This window comes from Cynocephalus volans, chromosome 1 (assembly GCF_027409185.1).
Source record: "Cynocephalus volans isolate mCynVol1 chromosome 1, mCynVol1.pri, whole genome shotgun sequence".
NCBI lineage: Eukaryota > Metazoa > Chordata > Mammalia > Dermoptera > Cynocephalidae > Cynocephalus > Cynocephalus volans.
In genome coordinates, this window is record NC_084460.1 from 252,600,688 (window position 1) to 252,623,865 (window position 23,178).

General features: G+C 35.6%; 1 protein-coding gene across 1 annotated transcript in view; it reads right to left on the minus strand.

Moving 5' to 3' along the window:
* The window catches only part of FSIP2 (fibrous sheath interacting protein 2), a 94,793-nt gene extending 84,589 nt beyond the window's left edge, over positions 1–10,204 (minus strand). Inside the window, exons 1-7 of the mRNA XM_063085975.1 lie at positions 10,106–10,204; positions 9,634–9,759; positions 6,277–6,438; positions 5,446–5,535; positions 4,319–4,458; positions 3,050–3,191; positions 2,419–2,529 (exon numbers count right to left, since the gene is read on the minus strand). Coding sequence (XP_062942045.1) covers positions 2,419–2,529; positions 3,050–3,191; positions 4,319–4,458; positions 5,446–5,535; positions 6,277–6,438; positions 9,634–9,759; positions 10,106–10,204 — 870 coding nt within the window. The remainder of the gene's footprint in view (positions 1–2,418; positions 2,530–3,049; positions 3,192–4,318; positions 4,459–5,445; positions 5,536–6,276; positions 6,439–9,633; positions 9,760–10,105) is intronic.
* Positions 10,205–23,178: the final 12,974 nt, after the last annotated feature.

A 23,178-nucleotide genomic window follows, 5' to 3' on the forward strand; every position in this document is an offset into this window, starting at 1 on the left:
GTTTCTTGCTGGAGTGGGTGATACTGGGGAGGATTGTTGAGGCTGTGGGCACACAGGACTGGTACACTCCTGCAACCTTTCTGCTGTGGTGGGAGACTCCAATGGTCTCCCCAAGTTGGGAAGGTATCTGTGTTCCCGGGGGAGGTGGGTGGGCTTTCCAAAACTTCCCCTCTAGGGTAGGTGGATCTAGACAAGTTTACCAGAGACGTGTAGGACTATGTGTACCCAGGAGGGTCTGGCACACTCACTATACTCGTCACATAATAATTCAATAAAACCACAGAAGAAAACATTGATGAAAGCTGATATTCATTACTGATAAAAATTCTCAACAAACTAGCAGAAGAGAATTTCCTCAACCTGCTGAAGGGCATCTGTGAAAAAAACACAGCTAACTTTGTAATTAATAATGACATAGTTAATGCTTTCCCTCTGAGATTAGTAACAAGACAAAGATAGCCACTATTATTGCTTCTGTTTAACTTTACACTAGAGGTTCTATTCAGTGCAATCATGCAAGAAAAAGAAACAAAAGGCATTCACATAGGAATAAATAAAACCGAGTTTATTCGCAGAAAACATAGTTATCTATATAGAATATCAATTGGAATCTAGGAAAAAAAACTACTGTAACTAATAATTGATTTTGTTTTTCTATATACTAAATCAAATAACCAAAATTTGAAATTGAAAAATTAAAATTATAAATGCATAAAAACTATGAATACCTAGGGATGAATCTATCAAAGGATATTTAAGAACTGTACCCTGCAAACTACATAACATTAATAATAGAAATTAAGGAGACAAAAATAAATGTAGAGCCCTATCTGGTTCATGAGTCAGAAGATAATATTTTCAAGAGGTCAATTGAGTCCAAACTGATCTCTAAAGTTAATACAAGTCTAATCAAATTCTCAGCAACACTTTTTGATAGAAATTGGTAAGGTGATTATAAAATTTATATGGAAATGCAAAAGGCTTAGATTAGCCAAAACAACTGAAATAGAAGAACAAACTTGAAAGTCTAGCACAACTGATTTAAAGAATTATTAAAGGTACAATAATCAAAACAGTATAGTAAACAAAAAGTCAAAGAACAGGAAAGAATCAAAAAAAACCTACACAAATGATTTTTGATAAAGATGTTAAGGGTAAAATCTAAACTCTATAATATAAGCACATAATTTGGAGTAAAAATAAATATAATGTCAAATTTGAAATCATAAGACATGACATTAGGAAACACCCAAACAAACCGTAAATCTCTTATGTTAAAACAAGACACACAAAAAAACTAATTTTAGAATAACTCCATTGGAAATACCGATAGTTCAAATGGTTCTGCCACTAAATAGCTCAGACAGCCTGTGGTGTTACCATGACTACAATCAGTGGCCATGTCTAATTGGCACTCTCATATTTTGAACCATTGCATTAGTCTTGACTAAAATTAATCAGGACTCCTCGAATAGTAATTGACATCAGGAATAAGTAAAGAGACAGAGAGAGAGAGAGAGAGAGAGAGAGAGAGAGAGAGAGAAAACCCTGGGCATTTTATTGCTCCTAAGAAACAAAGATAACTTTTAGAGGTATGCACTTTCAAAGCAAAAACAAGAGGCCAACTTGAAGAGACCTTCCACTGAGAAAAAGAGGTGAAAATTGAATATTAGAAAATAATAATTACAGTATGTTAGAATAAGCTGAGTCTACCATATGAGCATTGAGACTCAAACAATATAAAAAGGTACATGTAACAAGCGTACAATTAAAGATATACATACTTCAATTCCCAATATCTTTACAAAATTAGTATATAATGGTATATGGCAATGGTATATGTATTACAAACCAAACAATGTAAATCTCACACTCTCACACCTGGGTTTGTCAATAATAACCTACCTAAAGTTGTTACTTATAATTTTAGTTTAAATTTATTGACATAGAAAGTTGTTAATGCACTAAAAAGTTAATAGAGTTGTGGTGGAATTACAGATGTTTTCTCTTTTTCTTTGTCCTTATTTATATTCTAAATCCCAAAATATTATATATTATTACAGTTAAAAACAATTAAGTTCAATAAAATTAACTGGTGGGGAAAAATGGAGAACTTTTACCAAGAATTTCCAGTTCTAAGAAAAACTTAATTGGTTAAGTTTTTATAGGAACTACAAGTATAGTTCATGGTATAAAGAGAAAGCCAAAAGTAGTTATATCAATAATAAGGCAGTACTTTTTATATTATGGTCAAAATACAATATTAAAAATGTTCATAGCTTTCAGTTTTGAATAACGCATATCCTTTGGGGTAACTGGCCCAAAATCAACTCACAAAGTAATTTTTACTTTGAAAAATCAAAACTAACAAAACCTTCTCTTCAAACAGCCCAAGTTAGAGGTTAAAGCTCCCCCTACCTTCCTATGACTCTCCTCTCTGCTTTTACGCCGTTGTTCTTCTATCCTCTGTTGTCTTTTAACATCTTCTCCAATCTTTGTCAGAAGTAACATCTCTTTTGTCTTCCATTCCTGGACAGCACAATATTACTATACTCAGTGTGTGTTCCCCTCACAATAATTAATACTTAATAATTAATAATTAATTGTATTTTGTTCCACCAAGAAGTAAATTAGAAACATCAAGGGTCTAACAGAAATCAGGTCAAGCATACTGAAAGTCATGCATTGGCTTTAGAATGGGATTTTTTGTTACACTCCTATTAGGAATGCAGGTATGATTACTTTTTACTAAAGCTAAATTTAAAAATTTTCCTCTCCATGTTGAGGCTATAGGCGAGTTAAATAGTGTCTAGTAACTTTGTCAAATTGCTCTTTAAAAGCAGAAACAGGTTCATATATCTATTTTGTGGTATCTGCCTCATTATTTCATGTACTAACTTGTATATTATAGCTGTGAAGAAAGTTTAATGGGTGTAAATTATTTAGAATTGAAATGACTTCAAGCAGTATGATATAGTTAAAATTTACCAAAAAAAAAAAAAACTATACACAAGTTTTCTCTCAGTATTTTAAATTTGATATCTCTCACCTCCTCAATTTTTCTGCGAAGACTAAGTTTTCTTCTTGTGTGTTCCTGCTGTTGTCTTTCTTCTCTATCCATCAGGATTAGGCGTTGCTCTTCTGCTGTGCGCTCAAGTCGTTCTAATTCTCGACTTATCATATCCAAATATCTGAGTAAGAGTACAAATATTATTAAGGGTGAATTGGGTGTTTCCTTTATGGTGGCATAATCTGCTTTGATACTCCCAAACCACCTCCTTGCTTGCTTTTCATTTCTTGAACTACAGGAACTTTAAAGGTTTTCTATCAGTCTTGTTCATGGACTTGTTCAACATCAGCCTGATCCACCAACTCACCATGTTTTACTCATTCTGAAGTCTCTCTACTATAACAGTATCAGTTATCATGGCCAAAATAATGGTAAAATGTGGAGCAAACTGATTAAAAGCACTTTGCACAGTAAACATCCATAGCAAAGTAGGTTTAAGAGTATGAATTTGCAAAGAAGGCTGAAATAACTGAAGCAGTGACTACAAATATGGGAGAAAAAACAGAACACTTGAATTTCCTAAGAAAAAAGTGGGTACTAGATTCCTTGTAATTTACAAGTCCTTGAACAATTCTCCCATCTATAGCCTGGGTCTCTTGTACATCAATATGTATTATGGCACTACCATGAAACAAAACCATAGAATATAAAAGAGGTAATGCAGCACAATCCTTCACGCCTAGCAACGGGAAAAAAGAAAAAATCTATAAAAGCCTTTCACTTCCTAGGAAATGGGCTTGATCATGGAATGGTAATAAATGAGTGTGAGTGAATAATATCTGAATGAGCTTAAATGTTTTTTAGAGACAACGCAAATTCATATTGATATTAGATGAAGTTATATCAAAACTTTTTTTTTTGACTTTGTGCTAACTTTCTCAGACTTAATGTTGACAGTCCTTAAAGATGTATCATAAAAATCTGTTATTATTTGAGGCATGTGCTATAGATAATTTCCCCTCCTAAAGAAAGGATTTTGGATCTGATTTTTTTTCTTCAGTTAGTTTTGCTCAGCTCTTGGGCTCCCAGCAACCCTGACTTCTTTGATAGATTTTTCTCTTCATAATCTTGGAACCAAGGTTCCCAATTCCTGTACATCTCCTTTTCTTCCTCTCCACATTGAGGGCTACAGGGGCATTATATAGTGTCTAGTACTTTTAAAAAATCTGTCTTCAATTCTTTTCAGTATTGTTTCAACTTATTTGGGTCCAAAGATACACATAAAATATTCATTAACTTTAATCTTACCTGTGCCTTATTAACCGCTCCTGGTCCTTACTACAGTGGATACCCTCTTGTAACAACCAATTTTGGAACTGTGCAACATCAGCATGTTCAGGGATTTGATTGTTTTCCTGTAGTTTATGTAGTTGTTTTGCAAGCATTTCCTATTTAAAGAAAGTATGTATTATACATATTCATATAAGAAATGTGTTTTTTACATTTCATAGAAATAAAACCATTAAAATTTCTAAATTTTGTAAGTGGTTATTTCTGTATAACTGCATTTAAGCCTATTATGAGTCAAAGACATAGACAACTGAACTAAAATAAAGATTTGATTTCTCTGAAAATAAAAGATAAACAATTTATTTGTCTATCTATTTTGAAGAATTAAATGAAAATACAGAAGAAGTAGAGGAGAAACTCTAGGTGCAGAGAAGTGAAGTAGGAAAAAGTATAGAATACTTAGATGTATAGGGACATCATTCTCATTTTTATCCAATTCTCTTATCTTTACAACATTAATTTGTAAAAACACAGATGCACAAACTTTTCTCATTTTGATCCAACTTTCGTGACCCTAAAACCTGAATTAACTCGCACACATACACACACACAACTTTGAGTCAAAAATTGAAAGGAAGTCACTATAATGACTCACTCTACACCCAATTATTCCACTTCATCTTTAGGAACATTTTTTACTGGATTAATACAGGTGCATGTGTATGGGTACAAACACAGAGAGTACATGTTCTTTGAGTCACCTGTAGGACACTACTGCTATTTATACTGTTCTCCTATTACTTAAAATGTTTTGGGTTTGTGTTCCAGCTTAAGAATCGTGCTGCCACAATAGACACATCTCACTGGCACCAGCTCAGGTAGAAGAAACACATCTGACTAGCAATTTAATTACTAAATTATGCCAGCTGCCATTAGTACATAGATAACCTAGTCCCTTTTCCTCCTTTTAGCCAAATATAACAACCTCCAAGTATTGTTTATTCCTGCTCTAAATTTTCATTTGGATAAAATATTTAATTGCACTGTCAATAGTTATAGGTCAAAATAGCACAAGAAAATACTGTACACACAAGGAAACCTTTCTTTCAAAACCTAAAGAAACCAAATTTAAGTATTTAACTTACTTGTTCTCTTACATAGTTTCTTTCAAAGTCTAATTTCAAACTGGTAAGATATTGCCTATACTTATTCAATTCCCTCAAGGTACATACAACCTAAAACAAAAACAAAAATAAACATATTTTAAATATATATTTAAAAATCAGAGCAATAACTTTCCAGGGGAAAATATTAATGACATACAATTTGATGACATTTTAGCATTAAGAGCAATAAATTGCAAACAATTTTATTAGCATTACCTCTCAACATTTGTTAATCAACAGGAAATTTCTATCCCAAAATATTACTTTATTAATATGATCTATACCAAAATGAAGAATTTAGTATGCACACTTAATTGAAGTTATTAAAATAATAATTTCAATTAATTGTAACTGGATTGTAATTGTAAATGTAGTAATAATATTCAACCCCAATAAGAATGTATTCTATCAGGATTCTAATAGACTGAATTTTGCTAGGTTCCTATTTCATCCCAAGTTTTTTCTAAAGTGTATAGGACATAATCCTTGACAAGTGTACAGTGCCATTGGAGACTGAGAAAAAGTACAATGATACAATTGGGAAAATTAATATATCCTTACATCCTCAAATTATTTGTCAATAATCTTTTGATATTACAAAGAAAAAAGGTAAAGAGAGAAGTAGTATCATTGAGAAACAACAGTCTTCTGATTTCTCTTGACCCAAGTACTGAGTAATATATGGAATTGCCCATCAAGTATCCTCTTATGGCCAAGTTAAAGATGATACTGGCCACCAGTGAGACATAGCTAGCTTATATCAAGTTTTGAAGATTTCATTGATTAAAAAGGAAGTAATCTGCAACCCACTTTATTATTGCTGGTGATGTAGCCACCTTTCCTTAATCTCCTCAGGATATCTTTGCGCTTGTAGTACGCTCTTAAATGTGGATCATGAAGACTTTTATATTCGTTTTCCAAAAGTCGACAATAAGGATCAGTCAGGTTAAAGCCATAAGAAGGTCGAAAAAGCTGCAAACACAAATTCCAAGATATTACAGATTTAACATTAATGAATTTATACTTTTAAATAATCTGTTTAAGCTAGAATGATCACAGAAAATACAACATGAAAGAAGAATATAAAGTGGGGAAAACCAGCAACAGAAAGATTTGAGTTGGACAGGCTTAACTGCCTTTCCCTTCCTCTTTTCCTCACTTACATGAGTTATTCCAAAAACCCACCCTCATCCAATTATTTCCCCCTCTGATCCTTATCAGCCCCTGGCTCTGAGCCAAAGAAGGTAGGAGGAGAGGAAAAGAAAGGGAATACGATATAATTTGTTTTAAGATATAAAGTCAATGCTAGGATGCTCCCTTGTTCTCCTCCCTCTTTCAGATCAAGGAACTATGTTCAAAAGATAAAGGAATAATATTAATTATGATTATTGTATTCAGTCATCTGAAAATGAAAAAAAAAAAAACTAACAGAAAATCTTTCACCATGATTCATGGAAACAACCTGAACAAATAATAGAAGTAAAACTTAGATGTTAAATAAAGATTTTAGGTTTTTAATGCCAGAAACCCAACTATTTGAGTGCTACAGTCAGAACAAAATTCAATGTCTATATTACACAGTTTAATATATTGAAGAATTAATTTTAAAGGATATTTATAAGAATTGAGGTTTCTCCGTATGTGTAAAGAACAAGTACAGATTTAACAATAGCCACGAACAACATATAAAGGGAAAAAAAGACTATCAGCTAAGCGTCTTGTTTCTATATCTGTTACTTTAGAAGAAACATTTGAGTATTTAATCTCATTTATGAATTAAAACATTACCAAAGTGAGATTTTTTGGGGTGTGAGTTCTTGGTGAATTTTTCAAGAGCAGGATAGTGATAATGTCTTATTGGGGGACATCTGAAGGGAAAGAGTACAGGATGGAAGCAGGTGTGGAAACTGGGTTAATGTTGTCTTTCCATTCTTTCTTTTTGTTTTAAGTTTGCTTAGCCAGAACAACATAAGCTTTGGTCCAAAATAATGTCAAATCAGGACCCAGTTCAGGTGTGAGACACTTTAAATATGTGGGGGATGTGGCAAACCAGAGAGCACCACCTGCCCAGTTTGCAGGCATCCAGTTCAACTTGTACTACCACACATTATGCACCAATCCAGACATGCCTACAGGTACCAAATTATGACCTGTGTTCAGTCTGTCTGTAGCCACAACTACAGTTCACTTCTTGAACACTAAAGATCCTGGCTAGATGAAACCCTAAAAAGAACTCCTACAAGGTAGGTAGTTGGGTGCTTTATATGTGAGCAAAAAGGTCAATGGAAGGAACATAATAAGATACTAGCTCTCCCTTTGCACTTAAAAGTTTATTTGTTAAGTTTCTGGCCTCTTGTTTAACACCAACCTTTAATCCCTTCCAAGAGGCCTAATCAGAAAGCTAGATTCCCTGATTACCAAAGCTTCCCTGAGAAGGCAAAGAAAGGAATTAATTCTATAGGGCAAAGTCTTAAATTCAGTGAGATCAGATATGAAGCCCATATCTTTCTTGGAAGAGAAACAATAATAATAAGTTACAGAGTGGATTGATAATCTCTTTTATATGGTAACATTTAGCTGTCAACTTCTTTTGGATGTTGTGACAGGCATACGTTTCTGAGGACCAAACCTGACACCTTTGAACAAATCTGTTCATTACAGCCAGAGTAACCCTACTATCATTAATCTAAATAATTGGTTTTCTTTAAAATATATAAATATAAAGCAAAGCATTACTTCATCAAGAAGATCACACTGAAAGAGAAATAAGAATCTCACAAAATTAGTCTTTAGGGAATTAGGCTGGGGCCTGGTTATAATAAAATGAATACATTTCGGGGGAATTGACGTAATAAAGAATAGAGAGAACATCTTTTCAAAAAGTAGTAGACAAGTGAATTAATGGTTGACAGAGAAAATGGCAATACAGTAAACAGAATATATTTGAGAAAGCAAACAAAAGACAAAGCTAAGTTTACACACTAAAGAGAAATTATGTAACTAGTAATGGAGTAAATTTCAAGCATGTTTTAGCAAAGCTAGTTTGTATAGATGTGACACAGATTGTGTGAGGTTGGCATATTTTTAGTTAGTTTGCTCATTTTAGTAGAACAAATTAGTTTTCAAAAAGGGAAATTATATATTTTCCAGAAACAAAACTTACTTTAAGAAATCATGTTCATTAGGTTTTATGGACTGAACGTCTCCCCCAAAATTCATATGTTGCAATCCTAACCCCCAATGTGATGGTGTTAGGATGTGGGGCCTTGGTAGGTAATTAAGTCATGAGGGTGGAGCTCTTATGAATGGGACTAATGCTCTTACAAAAGAGACCACAGAGAGCTCTCTAGCCCCCTTTCCGCCATGTGAGGGTACAATAAGAAGACCCCAGAGGGGCCTCATCAGATCTTGACTATGCTGATACCATCTTAGATTTTCAGACTCCAGAACTGTGATAAATAAATTTCTGTTGTTTTTAAGCCATCTGGTCTGTGGTACTTTGCTATAGCAGCCTATAGGCAAGTTAGGCAAGTATCAAATACCAAGGGGCCCTACTTATTTCGGATGACATCACAGACAGTGGAAGGGTATGGTAGTCACTCAGAATTCTTTCTTTTAGAATTTTTCTCAATATTGATGAAAGCAACCACTCAAAAAGAATATAGTAAATCTACTTCAGCCTTGGCTACTTAGACAAGGGCTGGAGATTTGGGGTTGGGGTAGCATTGAGGAAGACTAAAAACATAGGAAGGTTTGAGGGAAGTACACTCTACAATCCAGTATGATTAAGTGATGAGTGAGATCACGCAAAATAAGGGCAATGTGATTTCTAAGCACAGATAACCTAATTGTGGGTTTTTATAGTTCAGAAAGAATCTTGAAAGATTCATAAACTGGGAAGAAGAAAAAAGGATATGCCAAGTTCGGGGGCAAGGTGGACAAAAGCACAGAAGTATTAGCATGGTATGAATTTCACGCATGAAATTGCTTTATATGCATCTCAAACAAAAAAACTTCGTTTAAATCTGGGTTTCATTATTTTTTTCCTATGAATGTTAGTGCAAATTCCCTTAATGAACTTTGTGGAACCTCTGAATTTAACATCAAATAGAAAAGGGTACAAAAAAACAACCAAAAACTAATGTAAGATGATAAAAATGAGTTTACCTTTTCACTTAATTTCGTAGTAAAGAATAAAGTATCGCTTCCTGGGATCATAGGGAGTTTGACTCCTAGAGGCAGATCGAGTAGCTGAGCCGCTCGGACCCCTGGAAAGTGGGTTTTGTGCACGCCCTGTCAGAAGCAATGGGAGAGTGTTGTCTCCTCTTAGGTAGTGATCCTTTCGTGTAGGCCAATCTACTCCCACTCCCATCAAAGAAACCTGGGTCACACACTCAGGGGTGGAGGAGCTCGCCTTGCCGGACACCCCCGAAGCCCTCGCGCTCCCCGAGTCGCCGGTGCTCCTCAGGTCTCACCACAGCCAGCGCAGCCCGAGCGGCCGCCACCGGTGCGCGGCCGGAAGGCGCCTGAAGCTGGGCGGTTAAGAACCGAGGGACCCGTATGCGGCGGCCCCTGCCCCCGCCCCCACTAGGCCTGAGGCTCGGCAGAGGACCGCAACGGCAGGCCTGCGGACACTCACGTCTCCGCACTGCTGGCTGTACGTGGCCAGACCGCTGGTGGCCGTCTTGCCGGCAGCGACGTTGGCCGTCTTCGAGCAGGCGCTGAGGTACAGCTCCATGACCCGCAGCGGCCCCTCGGCCCCACCTCACCCTCCGCTCTCGCCTTCCCTCGCACCCCTTCGCCGTCCTCCCTCGGTCCCGACCGGACCGGACCGGGAATGGCTTGTGCCCCGTGTCCCCAAGGCCCCACGGCCGGCCGCCGCGTTCCAGGCTCCGAGCGGTGGGGGAGGGGCGGCCTTTGGCGCTGGCTCCCGCAGGGTTGGAAAAGTAGGTCCTAGAGGCCTGGTCGGAGAGGACCACAGTGGAAACCATCACCCCTCAGCCAGTCCAAACGAAAACCTACGAAGCTGTGTTGGTGGGGAGCTGGCTAATTTCAGGCCACTTACCTTCTTTCTTTCCCTGAAGCACCCCCAGTGAAGGGAGAGAATGTGCTGAAAAAGTACAATGTAACTTTTTCCTTTCCAGATGGTGTGGATGAGTTCCATGGACGTGCTGATCAAATATATTTACACTAGCATGAGGAGACAACTCTCATGGGCCAAGAAAGAAATCAGTAATATTGAATACACAATGGAGTTCATGCATATTCTTCTTTATTTTAAGCACAGAAAATTACTAAAATGAATGAAAATAAACAGACCTTGTTCAGGTCATGGTGCACAGAAGAGATGATAAAGCTATAGGCTCGTGGTGGTATTAATGTTGGTTTTTCTACTATTTTTCCTAATTTTATACTAGTGAAATCCAACATGAGAAGCAAATATGTACATAATTTTTCAAGATATAAGATGTAAAAGATGATTTTGTTTTAAAAAATGATGAGAAAGGAGAATGGTTTGTTCGTTAAGGATGATCCCTTGTAACTGAGCCCATTTCAAAGTTTTATAAATAAGGTAAATAATTTCTCCAAGCCCAAAATACCTCTTTGTAAAACAGAGATTGTAGTAACTGTCTCACATGTTAATGAAAGAATATAATGTTGCATACTTTGTTAGTTGACTACCACAATAAAGGGTACAAAATAAGCATTAGTTATCTATTGCTATATAATAAATTGTCCTAAAACATAGCAGCTTAAAACAACAAACATTTGGTATTACACAGTTTCTGTGTCTCAGGAGTCTGGGCTCAGCTTAGTTGTGTGCATCTGGCTCAAGGTGTCTTATGAAGCTGCGATCAAACTGTCAGCCAGCGCTGAGTCTTATCTACAGGCTGAAGTAAGGGAAGATTTGAATCCAAGCCCAATTACATGGTTGTAGGCAGGATTCAGTTGCTCAAAGGCTATTGAACTGAGCGCCTTAGTTCCTCCCTTGCTGTAAGACAGAGGGCTGCCTCAGTTTCTTGCCAAATGGGCCTCTTCATAGGTAGCTCACATCTTGGCAGCTGGCTTCCTTCAGAGTAAAGAAATGATAGTAGAAGTGAACAAGATGGAAGGGATACCTTGGAAGTGCTGTCCCATCACTTTTGCCATACTCTGATTGTTAGAAGCAAGCCACTAAGTCCAGCCCACTTTTAAGTGAGGGATAGTACACAAGAGTATGAATACCGGAAGGCAGGGACCACTGGGAGCCATTTTAGAGAGTGTCTACCACAGTAGACCCTTCATTATATAAGAGTAAATTATTTACTCTTCTTTCTTATATCAAATTATTAAACTGAAAGGCTTTAATGCTGTTTAGTATTGTTTGGGGGAATAAAATAAGGAAGATAATTTTAAAAACAAACCACAGCTATTTCATTAATTTTTAAAAAATACCCATTTTGCTGGATAATATTTTCCAGCTATTTTTCAAACTTTTTCCCTCAAGCACACCAAACATATAATAGTAACTGGGATTGTGGGGGCAATGTACTTCAATAATTATCATGAAAATAAATAAACCTATAAAAAACAGAAAGTCCAGCCTTTCCATGTCTCCATGATTTTAATCTAGAAAACATGGTACAATGGCCAGGACTACTCGGAGCTAGGTCAGACTGCCCACTATTTAAATTAATCATTGTCCCTATTAATACTACTCAATAAAAATAATGCTAATAATAAAGCTATCATTGATTGAGCATTTCTATGGCCCACACATTTTGCTAAGTGTTTTTATCAATTTAACTCATTCAGCAACCCTGTGAGGTAAGGATTATCATTATGAAAATTTTAGAGAAGAGGAAACTCAAGAGTCAAAATAAATAGGATTTAAACCCAGGCAATCCTACAACTGCGGCTGTGCTACTAATACTGTAATATATATTGTTAATGTCTCTTACTACCAAGGAATTTCCTCCACCTCTGATGTGTTGTATGTCTGGCTACCTTAAATTTTAAATTTAAGCTGGAAATATGTTTAAGTATCACTTTTTTATTTTATATTTTATTCTGATTTGTTTATACTATTACCTATATAATTACCTAAATATTACCAATAATTTGGCCCCTTTCTTTCTTCATGGTTTGGACTACTTAACAAATCAGAAGTCTGTTCAGTACCATTTTTTCAACATCATTAAGACAAACATATATTTTAAAAAGCAATGCACAGTATATTGCAAAGTAAAACACTTTGCAACACTTAAAGGGTGAGAAATTGGCAAAGAAATATACCTCATATTATGAAAAGGTTCTGTATGATTCTTACTAGATTTTTGGTGTAAGTTTTTATTTTCTCTTTTGTAATAATAAAAATTAATTGAACCCTATGTAACACATGAGCATAGAAGTTATCTTACAGAAATATAGAAAACAGTTATTTGATATTTGCATATATTCAAAGGATGGTTAACTTCAAAATTTGAGTAAGATTTGTCAGCAATATGAGGATAAGTGGTTAGTCAGAAGCAGTAACTAATCAAAAGCTAAGCTTTTACCTGGCAGAAATAGACCAGGTAAGAGAATATGGGTGGGTGCTATTCATTTATGCTTTTTGTCTACTTTTAGTAAATCAATTAAAGGAAGTTTGATAATTTCATTCTCTTTGTTATCTCTGCAAGTTCTGAGATCATTTAGAAACTCACAAAGATCATGAATATTCGGATATATGTATTTTTTGTTATTACTAGACAGATTCTTATTTTGAGTCCTCTCTCAAGTCAATATCCTTAACAAGTCCCTTTTTGATAAGCCAATATATCAGTCTTAACCATCAGTAGAATGTTCTGTAACACTTTTGTGTTTAGTTGGTGTCCTACCAATGTTCATATTCACTCAGAACCTTAAAATGTGAAATTATTTGGAAATAAAATATTAACAGATGTAATCTGGCTACGATGAAGTCATTGGATTAGCATGGGCCCTAATCCAATGATTGGTATCTTCATAAGGAAAGAAAAATTTGGAAACATAGTCACACACAGAAAGAAGACAGCCATGTGACAGCAGAGTTAGAGATTGGAGTGATACAAGCAAGAAATGCCAGGAATTATCACCAAAAGCTAGGAAGAGATAAGGAACAATCCTCCCAGAGAGCCTTCAGAGAGCATGGCCTTGTCAAGAACTTGATTTTCGACTTGTAGCCTTCAGAACTTTGAGAGAATAAATTTCAGTTGTTTTCAGATACCCAGTTTGTGGTACTTTGTTACAGTAGCCCTAAGAAAATAATTCACCATTATAGCAGGGTGTTTTTATATCTCTCTGGTGTGATTTATATTATTCTATCCACCATTCAATAAATGGTGCTGGGAAAACCAGACATCCATTTGTAGAAGAATGAAACTAGACCATACCTCTCAACATATACCAAAATCAATTCAAAATGGGTTAAAGACTTAAATATAAGACCTGAAACTGTAAAACTCCTACAAGAAAACACAAGGGAAACACTTCATGAAGTAGGAATGGGCAAAGACTTTGTGAATATGACCCCCATAATACAGGCAACAAAAGAAAAAATAAACAAATGGAATTATATCAAACTAAAAAGCTTCTGCACAGCAAAAAACAACTAATAGAGTGAAAAGACAACCTACAGAGTAGGAGAAAATATTTGCAAATTATGCATCTGACAAGGGATTAATATTCAGAGTATACGAGGAACTCAAACAACTTAACAGTAAAAAAACAAATAACCCAATTAAAAAATGGGCAAAGATATACAAATGGCCAACAGACACATGAAAAAATTCTCAACATCATTCAGCACCAGGAAAATGCACATCAAAAACACGTTAAAATATCATCTCACACCAGTTGACCAGCTATTATCAAAAAGACGGAGAACAAATGCTGACAAGGATTCAGAGAAAGGGGGAGTCTCCTACGCTGTTGGTGGGACTGTAAATTGGTGCAGCCATTATGGAAAATGGTATGGAGCTTCCTCAAACCACTACAGATAGAACTGCCATATGATCCAACAATTCTATTGCTGGGTATATACCCAAAGGAATGGAAATCATCATGTCAAAGGGATACCTGCACTCCCATGAAATAAGTCAGGCACAGAAAGAGCAATACTACCTGTCCTTCCTCACTCGTAAGTAGAAGCTAAAAAATAACCAAATAAATTTAAAAAGAAAGAAAGAAAGATACAACAATCACAATAATACATTGAACTTTCAAAAGGAGAGAACAGAACTGAGGTTACCAGAGCTGGGAAAGCAGGGGTGGGGATTGGGGGTTGGGAGGCAGTTAGGGAGGAGTTGGTAAAAGGCCATGAAGAACAATGGTAAATTGTTGAATATACTAATTGCCCTTATTTGTATATCACATATTGCACATAGGTATTGATATTCAACTCTATACCCCACAGATATGTACAATCAACTGTTACATCCAACTCTAACTTAATATGACTGTCTCATTCATTTTTCAGTATATTAATGCACTCACTCAGATTATGATCAAGTCTTTCAGTACTGGGAACCATTTCTTCTCCTTTGAGTGCCTGTTTTCTCTGCATGGATTCCTTAGCCTTGAGTTTTCAAGCTAAACTCTCAAAGGGATAATTTACTTGTAATTCTTGTGTGAACTTTCTTGCTGTATATCCTAAGTACTCACTAAAGATAAGATGAAAAAGATACAAGGTCCTAGAGAGATTTAGAAAAGGAAGAGCATATTCAATTGGAGATGGATCAAGAAAGACTCCACACAGAAGATAGATTTGGATTTTGGAATGGGTCTTGAATGATGGGCAAACGAAAAAAGAGCTAAAGTGTGGTTTGGGTAAAAAGATAGGAGAAAGCACAAAGCACAAAATATGTTTAAGGAATTACAAGTTTAACAAGATAGATGTCATAAAGTTTAAAGAGAAAAGTCAGAGAGATAGGTTTGGAACATGTATGGAAGGCCTTGAAAGAAGGACATATTTAATTTGATAAATGATGAAGGATTATTTTTAAAAAGGTAATAATGTAGGAGTTTGTCTTATTTAAGCTATGCTTTAACAAATGCTGTCCAAAACCATGTTGTTCTCTCTTCATACTTTGTATAATTGTTGTTACTAGCTGTCAAGTTAAGCATGGAGACATTCATTACAGTCATTGGAATCTGTGTATCCTTTTTACTTCATAAGAGCCAAAGACTAATTATGATGCTGGAAAGTACATTTCCAAATACTATTCATCATTCCTGTATTGTTTTCTCATAATCCTTATTCAGTCCTGAAAGCATGACTTTTTACCTTATGTGAAATGTTTTTCTTCCTTTTGCTATTCAGCATGCAGTTTGGAACTCTGGTATTATATTTCTTGGATGACAATCCCCATGCAGCTGCTTTTTTAAAAAAATGTTGATACCTCACAGAGAGACTACATTCCCAAACTTTGTTATCAGAGATATTACCACCAAATTTGACTTGAAATATGGCATGCAGGTGTCCACAAATGTTAACTTCCCAAGTTATGATCAAAATTTTGTATTTAACTTACTATTACCTTTCTATTAGAAAAGCATTTATGAAGTTTTTATACATAGTTCATCTACACAATAATTTGGTAAAATAGGCAGGCCAATGTATTTATTATGGATAGGCCCTATTAAATGCTATTATTTTAGGTATAAAGTCTGGGAGATATATATACACACACACAAATAAATATAAATATAATATAAAATATAAATATATCTATATGAAAATAGTAAAAAGCACACCTGATTAGGAATATCAAAACCTAGGTTTAAATCTCAATTCTTGATGCTTATGAATTTGATGAACTTGAATAACTGAACTCTCTGAGCTGTGTTTCTACAGTGTCTGCATATCTGTAAAGGAACGATATCATGAGAATTATATAATATAATGGAAATTAAAATGTTTAGCATAATTCTTTTAATGTTAACAGGTAACTAAAGAATAATGATACTTTTTCTTTTCTCTTTGGTATAATTACAATCACTTGAGTCTATCATTATATTTTAGCCATTTTAATTCTAGAACATGCTCAATATTTTACATTTATTAAGAATGCTAAGCATACTAGATTAAAAAATCTAGGATCAGAAGAAAGATGCTTTTCTTATTTAAATGACTATGAACACTTGGAGGAGTGAAATCTGCCATAAAACGTTTTAATTTAAGATCTGTCAGGGGCTTCATGATACATGCAATCTATATCAGTCTCCCAATTTTCAAAAACTCAAAATTAAAATTGGCCCTGAAAAGCACATAATAATGTCTAATATGACCATAATATTACCTAATAGGAAAATGTTAGTAAGTTAGGATGTAGAAACAGTTGAATTTTTTTTAAGTCACTGCAGAAATGAATTATGAATGTAAACCACTTAAAATCTTACCCTTGTCTGCGAAACAGAAAATAAGACATATGCATGTGCTCAAGGGCTAAAACATCATGGTTTTGTAATGTTCTAGTCCTATTAATTTCCTAATAAAGAATTTAAAATATGACTATCTTCAAAATATTGTTTCAAAGAACATAGGAAACATCTTAAGTTTTCTACTTTCATACAAGATGTGACTTACCTTCCTAAGGCTTGCATCATAGTTTAAATATTACTTGTTGTTTGCAAGAACTTAAATAGAGGGGTTGAAAGATGGAAGAAAAGGATATGTTTTAAAGGAAACAAACACAAAATAATAAATAAGTGGGTTTAATATCCAGTTTAACAGTAGAAGAGAATACTTTTCCATTTTCCAGTGAAGAGCGGCCACTGTGTGCTTAACTTCTGCTGTTCTACATTGCCTTTTTCGGGACATGTTGTCAATGCATGCTTGCAAAGCAACGTGACTTTATAGCGATTGTTCCTATGAATAATTACAAAGTGAGATGTGTATCTTATGAGTCTGTTGCAGAGCATAAACTGGTGGGTAAAACTAAAAACATGAAGAAGCCTAGATTTCTTCACAGCAAAGACTAATAGTTACCTATGCTCTTCTTCAGTTTTGTTATGAAATTTTTTTAGTTTGTGGAACATCCGCTTTAATGGTGTTTATTTCTTCCACCACTTTTCATAACGTGGCCAAAAACTGCACCATCACTACTAAATCATCAATCCAATGCTCCTCTCTCGAACCCACTGCTTAAGCAAACTTCCCGTTGTAGTGTTTACCATTGAGAACTTCCATGCAACAGCACTTTCTCCATAAATCTCAATGTGCCTTCACCTTTTTTCTTGTCCTGCTTAAATTACAGAGGCAATCATTAAAATCATTTTGTTTCCAATATCTTTAATTTCCACCCCCCTCTCTTTATCTTTCTTGCATGCTGGTCAAAATCCTACTGATTCTCTTCGAGCTTTTATCCCAGCAATTGAGGGCTGCTCTATAAAATTATGTAGACTAGTATCACTGTATAGTCGTGACTACTGGTATTAATTGGGTAATCAACATTGCCCATCAACCTTATTCGGTTTTCAATGTGGTTGGTAAAATATTCATATCAGTGATTTTTTCAATGTATTCTCCACACTAATAAAATGTCTCACTCCTCTAATCTTTCATCTCACTTTCAGCTGATGACCTCAGTTACTACTTTGGAAAGAATATTGAAGCCATTAGACAAGAACTACCTCATCTCATCACCAAACTGCAACTGCACCAGTGCTCTTTATTCATTCTTGTTATAATGGATTTCAGGGTTGACATTTCTCTTTCCCATAAGGCTAGTACTGCCATCATATTATGGATCCTATTTCTACTCGTCTTTTCAGAGTCTGAAGTCAGTTTATTATATCTCCCCTTTCTACAAGTTCTTGTCCATGAGCATTCAAACATTGTATGGCATCTCTCATGTTAAAGGGAAACAAATCTTTCCTTGGATTCCATGTTTTCTCCATATGCTATAATTTTTTTCTTATTCTTTCCAAGTCAAATTTATTGAGAGGGATGTTTATACATACTACTTTATCTCCTAAGCTCACTATGAATCTGCACTCACTCCCCATCTGACTTTTACTTTTGCTATTATATCAAAACTGCTCTTACAAAAGTCACCAATAATATGTTCTGCCCACCCCACCCCAACCCTTCACCTGAATAATTCCTACTCAGCTTTCAGATGGTCTCAGACTTCATTTCTTCAATGATACCATCTATAACATTATTTAAATTACACTGTCACAGTACTCTGTACTTAGTCTTCATAGCATTTATCTGTGGAGTATACTAACATTTATAAAGCAAATGTATTTCACAGGGCCTAGTTTCCAAAGCCCTGTAGTTTCAGGTTTAGCCTAACTTCTTAAAATTACATATAGAAATGCTAAACTTGCAAAAGACAGGAAACTTTCCCCAGGCTAAATGTCGGGCCTTAAAAACTAACACCACCTTAAGTGACATTGCAAGCAGCACCATTATAGGCCCACAAGGGCGTATTAATGTGGCAGCCTAAGACAGCGCCAGGAAGAAGTAGGGTGGGGGTGTCTGCGGGAACCTTGCCTTAGCCCTTATTGGCCAAATATGTGCTTCTGTGCTGGTGAACACTGCATGGTTGCAATAGCTAGGCATTGAGACAGGATGCATGCCCTTGACCTTTAAGCTGATTGGATTATGTTAAAACCTCCCCTCCCTATCTGCCTATAAAAGCAAGTGCTTGTGTGATAATAAATGGAACTGCTCAACAGAACCCCTGCCATGTCTGAGTGTCCTTTAACTGGGCTGTTTTTGGGGGGCCGGCAGTGTGCTCACCTCTCTTCATGGTTCTCTTCCCCTGTCTCCTTCCAAAGGGAGCAGGAGGGAAAGAGAAATCCCGGGCCGTTCGCTCGCCCACCGAAAGGAATGAGGCTAAGGGCTGTTCAGGTCGGCCGGCGGCAGACCCGACAGCTAAAGTCTCTGTTGTGGATATAGAATTGTAACACAGCAAAGTTGCTGGCTCTGAAGGACAGATGCCCTTGGGAGCAGGTTAACCTACTGATTGTTATGTAAAAATACTGAGGAAACTGCTGCAGGAAAACACAATATTTGCTAAGAACAAGCTTTTGTTGGTGGATCAACTTAACCTTTTGCAAATTGCATTATGGGATGTCACTTTGCTTATTTCAATGATGTTACTATTTTTCCATTTGTTAGCCATAATTCTGCCCATATCCTTCTGTTTTTGTAATGGTTAAATCAACTCTATTTTCTTGTAAAACTTCCTTGTCTTTACAATAAAAGGGAGAAGCTAATTTTGGAGGGGGCTGACACATACAGTTTTGCCCCTCCTAGTGGAGAAATTACTGAAGTGCAGTCCATCTGGGCCTCAATGCATATATAGTGCTTGAGTAATTATGTAATTCTTTTTTCATCTCAGTTACACAGGGAAAAGAGGTGTAACATTTATCAATTTAGATTGTAATTCAGTATTTATTTTGGTATTGCTCCAAGGCACATCACAGTGTGGTGATACAACTAAAGGAAAATTCCAACCTAGAAGCATTACTGAGTGTTGAGAGTAACACTACTGATAAGCAGCAAAACTTATAAGAAGAAGTTTGCTTCTTGCAGCTATCCCCTTAAAGACTCATTCAACAATGCAACCTCTCTAATCTCTTTTTCACTCTTCTCTGATTAAAACAGTCAGAATTCTACCTCCAGCTAATCAGCTATCTTCCTCATTCTTACTCAGTTATCCTGCTACCTCTTTATTATACATAAAAATCTAGTCTTTCCTAGCAGCGTAAATACCACATCTCCCAAGGAGGATAGGGACCAGGTAAGTGGGAAGAGTTATGCACTCTTCAATGATTTTTAGTTAGTAACTTTTTCTACTTACCCATTCTCCATCTTTTGTAGATCTTTTACGTATAAGTGAAGAAATGAATAAATGTTTGACAAAGAGAACTGCCCATCAACCATATTTCAATGACTTCTTAATTCACTGAGAATATGCCAAGAAAGGAGAATTGTTAGAATAGAATATTTGTGGTATTTTGTGGTTTTAAAAGTCTGTTCTTCCTTTTAGAGGCTTACTTAATTCAAATTCCTGTATCTTTATTTAATTTTTCTATGGTAGAATTAGAAAGAATATAACTATGACATGCCATATAATTACTTTATGATTTGATGTGCCATTTTAATTAATTTGAGGTTAAGTTACTTTACTATAAGGTAAAATGGTAGGGTTCATATTATACCTTTAGTTTTCCCATTACTCTGGGGAAAAAGGAAGAGTACTAATGTTTTTAATGTCAAAGTTTACAAGCTGATGAAAACTTAAGGGTAGCACAGATTTTGTGCAATTCAGGTAAGGCACACACTATATGAGGAATATTTAGGCATCAAATCTATTTTTTTGACAGTCTCAGAGAATTTTTACTCTTAACAAAATAATATGGTTTCTTAGGAAACCACTGAAAGATTATGTAGGGGTCAGTTTGAAGACTGCAATCTTCAAAAATCCATAGGTACTCACCCTTTACTGAAAGGTTTCTCTATTCAAAGAAAGCACATGCTCACTGACTCAGTATCAAACTCAAAAGTATTTCTGTTTATATTCAAGATTATCATTGGCTAAACTTTTGTATTTGCCCACTACCATTTGTTATCACTTCCTCCTCACCCAGCTAAGTGCCCAGCGATTTTGTTTCACATCATTTGGCACACCAAACCTCAGAATTTAGCCTGGCAGACCATCACCAATGTGGCTTTCCTTAGTCCCTCCCCTGCTCTGGATCATTCCAGAACACCTCCCCTTTTATAAGGGGAACTGTTACCTAATCTGTAGAGTTCAGCTCTCTATGCATAAATCTCTAGTACGGTAGTTGTTCTCTTCTTGTGAAACTTCTTGTGAATTTCATGTTCTAAGGAATAATAAAGAAAATTTGATTCACTTCCTCTTTATGGCATGTATTTACTTTATCATGGATCCATAGACTTAGGTAACTTAATATTCTAAACCAGCAGGTAACAAATTTTTCTATAAATGGCAAGATAGTAAATTTTGTTGACATTATGAGTTATATGATCTCTGTCAGAGCTACTCAACTCTGCCTCTACTCAACTCTGCCACTGAAGCTCAGACACAGCCATAGACAATCTGTAAATGAATGAGTGTGGCTGTGTAATCATAAACTTTTCTTACAAAAACTGGTGGTACCCACGTTTGACCTATAGGCTGTAGTTTGCTGACCCCTATTCTAAACTGGCTACAATTGACCCTTGAACAACACAGATTTGAACAGCACTGGTCCACTTATACATGGTGTATTCATCTGTTTCTTTTGCTTATAACAGAATACCTGAAATGTGTTAATTTATAAAGCCATGAAATTTAGTTCTTACTCTTCTGAAGGCTGGGAAGTCCAGGGGCGCATCCGGTGAGGGCCTATTACAGTGACCCAGGGTATCATCACGTTGCGAGAATGAGCTGAGCAAGAGAGAACCAAACTTCGCACTTGTTCTTCTTTTAAAGCCATCATAACCATGACCATGACCACCCATTAAACCATCCATGGATTAGTGCATTCACTAGGGTACAGTCCTCACAATCTAATCACCTCTTAAAGGCCCCACTTTTTAATTACCAGAATACAATTTCTAGCTTTCTTAACACTGTTACAAAGGAGTTCAAGTTTCCAATACATAAATTTTTGGAGGATACATTTAACCTATAGTATGTGGATTTTTTTTCAATAATATTTTTGAAAATTTTCTCTTACTAATAGTTTTATTGAAAACAATTTCTTTTCTCTAGCTTACTTTTTTGTAAGAATACAAAAAATCATATAACATATAAAATATGTGTTAATTGACTATGTTATCAGTAAGGCTTCTGGTCAACCGTATGCTTTTAATAGTTAAATTTTGGGGAAGCTATAAGTTGTATGTGGATTTTCAACTATGCAGGGAGTCATTGCCCCTGTCCCCAGTTTGTTAAAGGGTGAATTGTATTAACATATAGGAAGCAGACTAGCATAAGAGAAAAAGTGTGGTTATTGAAGTCAAACCAACATGTGTTCATATTCTGGCTCTGGCAATTTATACAATTTGGGGTAAGTCATAATATCTTTCTGAGTCTATTTCATAATCTATTAAAAGGAGATTATATCTTCCACCTTGTACATGTTCTATGAACATTAAATGAGAAAAAATGTATTCAAAAAGTTTAAACAAATTCTTACAACAATCAAAATAAAAATGATAAAAAATAGCATTTCTACTTTTGTGAATAATAACAATTATTAATTCCACTTCTATAAAATTTGCCTCAGACTTAGTTTCATGCTTGACTGAGGATGGTTTGTAACTATATAAACTAGAAACTTCTTAAGCTATGCTAGTGAGTGAAACACAAGAAATGCAAGACTATTTGAGCAGTAGTCATCAATCTGTAATTTGGGCATACAAAAATGTTTCATTTGGGCCGGCCCTGTGGCTCACTCAGGTGAGTGCAGTGCTGTTAGCGCCGAGCCGCAGGTTTGGATCCTATATAGGGATGGCCGGTGCACTCACTGGCTGAGCGTGGTGCAGACCACACCATGCCGTGGGTTGCGACCCCCTTACAGGTCAGGAAAAAAAAAAAAGTTTCATTTATCATCTATTATAGTTTTCATTCTGCAAACCCAGACTCTAGGGTTATTATAAATTTCTTCTTGAAAATCCATCTTAATTGGCATAATAGATGGCATGTGAGGTAAATTTGTTAGATTTTTATGATATAATTATTCATT